Source organism: Periplaneta americana, chromosome 16, assembly GCF_040183065.1.
Source record: "Periplaneta americana isolate PAMFEO1 chromosome 16, P.americana_PAMFEO1_priV1, whole genome shotgun sequence".
Classification (NCBI taxonomy): Eukaryota; Metazoa; Arthropoda; class Insecta; order Blattodea; family Blattidae; genus Periplaneta; species Periplaneta americana.
In genome coordinates this window covers 161,036,602-161,043,688 of record NC_091132.1, presented here as the reverse complement: position 1 = coordinate 161,043,688, position 7,087 = coordinate 161,036,602, and the positions used below count along the sequence as shown (strand labels likewise).

At 36.8% G+C, this 7,087-nt stretch overlaps 1 protein-coding gene across 2 annotated transcripts in view; it reads left to right on the top strand.

Moving 5' to 3' along the window:
• Positions 1-207: 207 nt before the first annotated feature.
• Positions 208-7,087, top strand: part of LOC138691647 (zinc finger protein 227-like) — a 33,876-nt gene continuing 26,996 nt past the window's right edge. The window contains exons 1-4 of one of the 2 annotated variants that reach the window (XM_069813832.1): positions 208-325; positions 5,733-5,830; positions 6,388-6,525; positions 6,849-6,928. In XM_069813832.1, coding sequence (XP_069669933.1) covers positions 5,738-5,830; positions 6,388-6,525; positions 6,849-6,928 — 311 coding nt within the window. In that variant the 5' untranslated portion in view covers positions 208-325; positions 5,733-5,737. Of the gene's footprint in view, positions 326-5,732; positions 5,831-6,387; positions 6,526-6,848; positions 6,929-7,087 lie in introns of those variants that run through there. The other variant, XM_069813833.1, reaches the window with a different exon arrangement.

Here is a 7,087-nt window from a genome sequence, read left to right as displayed (position 1 = left end):
TGTCGAAAATTGTTTACAAAATCAGCGGAATCTTTAGGGCTAAAGGAATGTAGGTTCGTGGCCCATTTGTTTTAAGGTTCATCCTGATATTTGTTTGAGAGGTTTAGGAAAACCTTAGGCAGGATGAATTTGTATAGAGGTATTGTGTATCCAGGTTACAATGTTCACATTACTGGACATAAGTAATCCAGAAACCAATGCGTCACGGTCTTCTATGTGAATTGCTCTCAAGCTATCTCAATTACATTTTGTAAGGAATATTCTAATATAAATTTTCCGTATAGATCTTGTTATTCTATACTTCACCAGTGACAGCTGAAAACAGGTATGTAAATGTGATTGTTTCAATGACCAGTGGGCAATATACAGTAATGTTGCTTTGTATTACACAAAAAGTTAGGAGGATACGACGTCCAAAAACTTTCCTGCATGGCTTACAGTCCATTGTGCTGTACATCGGCTTCTCTTAGAGGTATGTTTTTAATTCTTTGCATATTACTGTAAAAACATTGGGGTACAGGTACACATTTACATTTAAAACTTGGGTTGAACGAGGATTGAGCGTATTCTCTTCCTGCACTTTGAGCCATCTTACATGTCATACCAACATAACTTACGAGGCATTACGAACGTTCCGCGCTAGTTTGCAATATTGCAGCGGGATGGTTACGCGGGTATTTAAAATGTATAAATTCATAGCTATCGATATAACATAACGAATGTTTCGCGCTAGTTTCTAATGTTCGAGCGGGAATTCGTAGTTGTGGAAATGGCTGCAGTAGGTGATCGTATTAATATTAGAAAGCTGAGCATTATCAATAGTGAAAATGAAGCGCAACAGTGGTGCCGGGAGAAAGGTCTGCTTCCCGCAAATATGGAGTGTCCACTTTGTGGGAAGTTTTCGTACTCCCAAACAATAAGGGAGTGCGATGAGACGAATGTACCAGATGTAGCGGAGTCAACGATCACGGATTGGTTTTCATACTTGAGGGAAGTGTGTAGAGGTAAGAAAATGAACTGTTATGGCAGATTGGGTTAATTTAGGATTTTACTGACAGGTTAGGTTAGTTTAGGATTTTACTGACAGGTTAGCTTAGGATAGATAACGATGAAAGAGTAATGGAACGTATCATATGATGACGCAGAATATCTGCATGGAAATATCATATGTACTTCGGTACATTGAAATAATATTAGGATAGATAAGGTTAGTGTAGGATTTTATTGACAGGTTAGGTTAGTTTAGGTTTATATGGTGCGTTACGTAATTATTTGTGACAGGTTAGGTTAGTTTAGGATTTTAGTGATAGGTTAGGTTAGTTTAGGATTTTAGTGACAGGTTAGGTTAGTTTAGGATTTTAGTGATAGGTTAGGTTAGTTTAGGATTTTAGTGACAGGTTAGGTTAGTTTAGGATTTAAGTGACATATTAGGTTAGTTTAGACTTTTATAATTGGTTGCATAATTATCTGTGACAGGTTAGGTTAGTTTAGGGTTTTGGTTAGGTTAGGTTAGTTTAGGGTTTTGGTTAGGTTAGGTTAGATAAGGTTAGTGTAGGATTTTAGTGACAGGTTACGTTATCTTAGGTTTTTATGATGCGTTACGTATTAAGTTAGTTTAGGATTTAGTGACAGGTTAGGTTAGTTTAGGAGTTTAGTGACAGGTTAGGTTAGTTTAGGATTTTAGTGACAGGTTAGGTTAGTTTAGACTTTTATGATGCGAAGCATAATTATCTGTGACAGGTTAGGTTAGTTTAGGGTTTAGGTTAGGTTAGGTTAGTTTTGGATTTTGGTTAGGTTAGGTTAGATAAGGTTAGGTTAGGTTAGGTTGGGTTAGAATTTTGGTTAGGTTAGGTTAGTTTAGGGTTTTGGTTAGGTTAGGTTAGGGTTTTAGGTTAGGTTAGGTTAGGATTTTGGTTAGGTTAGGTTGGTTTAGGGTTTTGATTAGGTTAGGTTAGTTTAAGATTTTGGTTAGGTTAGGTTAGTTTAGGGTTTTGGTTAGGATAGCTTAGGTGAGGTTATGTTAGGTTTTCTTTAGGTTAGGTTAGTTTAGATTAGGTTACGATTTTGGTTAGGTTAGGTTAGTTTAGGGTTTTGGTTAGGTTAGGTTAGTTTAGGATTTTGGTTAGGTTAGTTTAGAGTTTTAGTTAGGTTTGTTTATGTTAGGTTAGGTTAGAAATTTGGTTAGGTTAGGGTAGTTTAGGATTTTGGTTGGGTTAGGTTAGTTTAGGGTCTAGGATAGGTTAGGTGAAGTTAGGTTAGGGTTTTCTTTAGATTAGGTTAGGTTACGATTTTGGTTAGGTTAGGTTAGTTTAGGGTTTTGGTTAGGTTAGTTTAGGGTTTTGGGTAGGTTAGGTTAGTTTAGGATTTTGGTTAGGTTAGTTTAGTTTTTTAGTTAGGTTTGTTTATGTTAGGTTAGGTTAGAAATTTGGTTAGGTTAAGTTAGTTTAGGGTTTTGGTTAGGTTAGGTTTGTTTAGGATTTAGGTTAAGTTAGGTTAGTTTAGGTTTTTATTATGCGTTAGATAGTTTTAGCTTTTTTATGCCTTGTGTAGGCAAATATGTGGCAGGTTAGGTTGGGTTAGTTTAGGATTTTGTTGAGAAGTTGGGTTAGGTTAGTTTAGGCTTTTTTATGCTTTGCATATACGAAACTGTGCAATGTTGGGTTAGGATAGTTTAGGTTTTATTGACAGGTTAGTTTAGTTTTGGAGTTTAGTGAAATAGGTTAGGTTAGTTTAGACTTTTATGATGCGTTAGGTTAGGTTAGTTTAGGTTTTTGTAGGCTTTTATTTGCTATAAGTGTTATTTTCTTTCAGACAATGTGGATCGCCGTTAGAAGAACGAACCTAGAATTGGAGGGCCGAATCATATAGTAGAAATTGATGAATGCAAGATTGGACGTAGGAAATTTTAGGCTGGTGGTCGTATTGTGGAGGGTTCTCGGGTTTTGGGCATGATAGATCGTGAGACGAAGGAAGTGCGATTGGAGATTTGTCCGAATAATAAAGAGGGACAAAGATACTTTTCTTGGTGTTATTCGGAAACATGTCGCCGCTCAAACCACAATAATGACGGACTGCTGGAAGGGATATGAAGGCAAGAACCAATTGAAGTGCAAGATATGATTTCCTCTCGTAGATGGTAATATGGTGGCACAGTAAATAAGATATTGTCAAGTTCCCTGTGTAATAGAAATCGGTAATCATTTATATTGTGTATCACTAAGTAGGTAGACAGATCGGTAATTTCACAGAAACATGGGAACTATGTTATCTTCACTTGAGTTATTTCCTGCTGGTTTAAATTTGGATATAAGTTGTGAATTATAAACTTATTGGATGACTCATGTACTTATCTTTCTTTACCCAATGCTGTGTCCTTTTTGTGTCCAATCTTTTAGTTATCACTACATCTATTTCGTACTTTATTCATCTGACACTATATATCGTTCTAAAACCTATCCTAAACTAATTTGTCTATTCCAAACAATCTTTCTTTTACTTTTTATTCTGTCTCTATTTTCAAGACACATACTTTTCATTACACTTCTATCTCTTACTTCTTATACTCATATTATATATATATATATATATATATATATATATATATATATATATATATATATATATATATATATATATATAGGGGTTTCAAAAATACGGGGCATAATTTCAGGTATGTATTTCCCACATGTAGACAATCAAAATAGTTCATTACAACATGTGTCCGGAAATGCTTTATTTCCGAGTTATGGCCTTCACAACATTGAAATTCACCAAAACGTTTTTCTTTCCGCAAGTCGTTGCCGTCAAAGGAGGCATTAAGAGGGCACTCTGACAGTTCATTCCGAGGCGAAGGTTACATTCAGTGTTGTGTAGACGTAAGACTGTGCGACATGTATTCAAATCAAGAGCTGGCAGAGATACACTTCATGTACGGTAAGGCAGATGGCAATGCTGTGCTGGCTCGTCGTTTGTACCAGGAGAGGTACCCACAGCGACAATGTCCAGATCGGAAGACATTTGTACGTCTCCATTACCGTCTGTGCGAGTATGGAAAATTTAACTCTCCTCGTTTGGGAAGGGGACCACCAAGATCTACAACTCCAGAAGTACAGGAGGAGATTCTGGAGTCTGTGAACATGACTCCTTCTATCAGCACACGAAGGGTAGCGTTGCAAGTCAATGTTCCTCATACGACTGTCTGGAGACTGTTGAAAGAGTATCAAATGTATCCTTATCATTTGCAACGTGTACAGGCCCTGTCACCAGCAGATTACCCTGCACGAGTTAGGTTCTGTCAGTGGTTCTTGCAGCAGTGTGGTGTAAATCCGAAATTTCCTGCCTTAGTATTATTTACAGATGAAGCACAGTTCACACGAGATGGCATAACAAATTTCCACAATCAGCATGTACTGTATGGGCGTATGAAAACCCACGTGCAACTGTTCCATCTCATCACCAGGTGCGGTTCTCCCTCAACATGTGGGCCGGTATCATTGGTGATCGATTAGTTGGACCCCATGTACTTGTAAACAGACTTACGGGGCTGGCGTACACAAACTTCCTGGAAAACACCATACCTCATGTTTTAGAAGACACTCCACTGATAAATGTCAACACATTCACTTCTTGCATGAAGGCGCTCCTGCACACTTCAGTCGTACGGCTCGCCGGTACTCAGATCGAAGGTTTCCTGATCGACGGATAGGTAGAGGTGGCCCAATTGCTTGGCCTCCACGCTCACCTGATCTGAACCCTCTCGATTTCTACTTGTGGGGCCATTTAAAATCATTGGTTTATTCGTCTCCGGTGCCTGATTTGGAATCCCTTCGGAATCGAATTGTGGCATGTTCTGAGGACATACGCAATACTCCTGGAGTTTGGGATCGTGTTCGCAGGTCACTGAGACATCGATGTGAGGTCTGTATTCAAGCAGGAGGTGGATATTTTGAACATCTTCTGTAATGACAACGACCTGCGGGAAGAAAAACGTTACAGTGAATTTGAATGTTGTGATGGCCATAACTCGGAAATGAAGCATTTCCGGACACATGTTGTAATGAACTATTTTGATTGTCTACATGTGGGAAATACATACCTGAAATTATGCCCCGTATTTTTGAAACACCCTCTATATTTCCGTAATCTCTATCCCACCTGATGCTATATTCCTTACTAATTCTTAGTCCTAACTGACATGTAACATGGCTAATTCATACTTCTCGATCATTTTGCTAGTTACATCACTTCACTAATTAATTTACCAACTTTACATTATATTCTTACACTTCACATAATTTAAGCGACTCATACACTTATCTTCCATTGTTCTATACTGTGTCTTTTCATGTCTGTTGTTTTCTATCTTCACTTCGCCTATTTCGTACTTTACTCGTCCGAAACTATTTAGTATAGTCATCTGCATTTTGTTGAAAATGGCCGAAACGAATCCATTTGACTAAATCATATACAGAACTTAGTGACAAACACTATCGTGAAATCATTGATTTTATTTGTTAGGCAACTACTGTAACTTATTCCTAGTATCACATGCTTATAATTATATACTGTCGTACACATTCTTTTTTTATTTGTGGTAACTTTTGTGTGTTGTGGCGCGTGCAGAGAAATACACACACCACGCAGATGTGGACTTTTTATTGCCAAGCTAGTAAGCCTGTCTGCGTATTTCACATACTACATATTAACTTATGTTACTTCATTTTCTATTTCAGTCGTAATGGACGTGATCAAGATGGAACCCGCATCCGACCCACTGTGTATACGGACAAGTGGTATCGCAGATATAGAAGAGAAGAAGCCTTTATCTGAGGTATATTGAGAGCAATTACTATTTATTATCTAAATGCGTCATTTATAACTAGGGAGCGCATTCATTTGTAATTACTTCTTCTTTTTTCCACCAGATGAAAGTTGAAAATTGTGAATGTGAAGTTACAAACGGAATTTTATTTCACATAAAACACACATACTCACAAAATGGTGTGAATACATAAATTCAGGACAAAAGTCTTGAAGTCTTCCTCATTTGCATAGATTTTTAGAAGATCATTTAATTAATTTAAAACTGAATCAATAATAGCCTGTTTAGAATAACATTAACCTTTATATTTTGTTGTGGATCCTTCTGATCGTACTGACAACAGATACCATAGAATAAATATATTCTTTTACTCGTATATGCTGCGCTACAACAGTTTTCTGATAAATTATTTTACTATTTATTTTGCAATAGGTACATGCGCGATTGTAGCGCATTTATTTATATTAGTATTATTAAAAATATGGACGGACTTTATAAATAGTCACGAGTTTTCGTGAACAACTTTTATACTGTTTTGTCTAATTATTTTGTTCTTTATATTGCAGGAAGGAAATTTATTAGATTTTGACGTCACTAAAATAAAAACTGAATGCATAGACCACAGATATGACATGAAATCGGAGATCCCATTTGAGGAAACTGCACTGCCAGTTGACTTTCCCATGCCTAAGAATGAAGCTGAGGTTAGTGCAGTTTATGAATTCTATTGACTGATACTTCACTCACTGTTGCTTTCTGGCTTATGTAGCGGCTACTGTCATCCTAGTGATAACTTTTACCCTATCCAATTTTTGACTTAATTGTTTTACTAGCACTGTTTAGTTTATTTGAATCATGTACCGTACTTGCTGGTAATCCATTAGTGTCAAAGTGGATGCTCACATCCTTCACAAAATGTTTCCATTACTGACTTTGCTTTAAAGATTGGATGAGTTGAACATTTTTACTGCCTGATTTTCATGTATTATTGTGCTCTGTGTCTGTTTTACGTAATCTTCTGCTACAGGAAGAGTTTTGTGAGTTGGATCAAGTGAAGGAGGTCAAACTGGAAGTAACAGCAGAAGAGAATGAAGTCTCAACTGAGAGGTGAGTGTAATATACGAGACCCTAGTTTGTTGTTGGTTTTACTGCTTTATTTAAATAATGACAACATGAACATATTTATAATTTCAACGTGATTATTTTATATATGAAAACTCCAGTTTACGTTGCGGACTTAAATGGCATGAATGATATAATATCCTA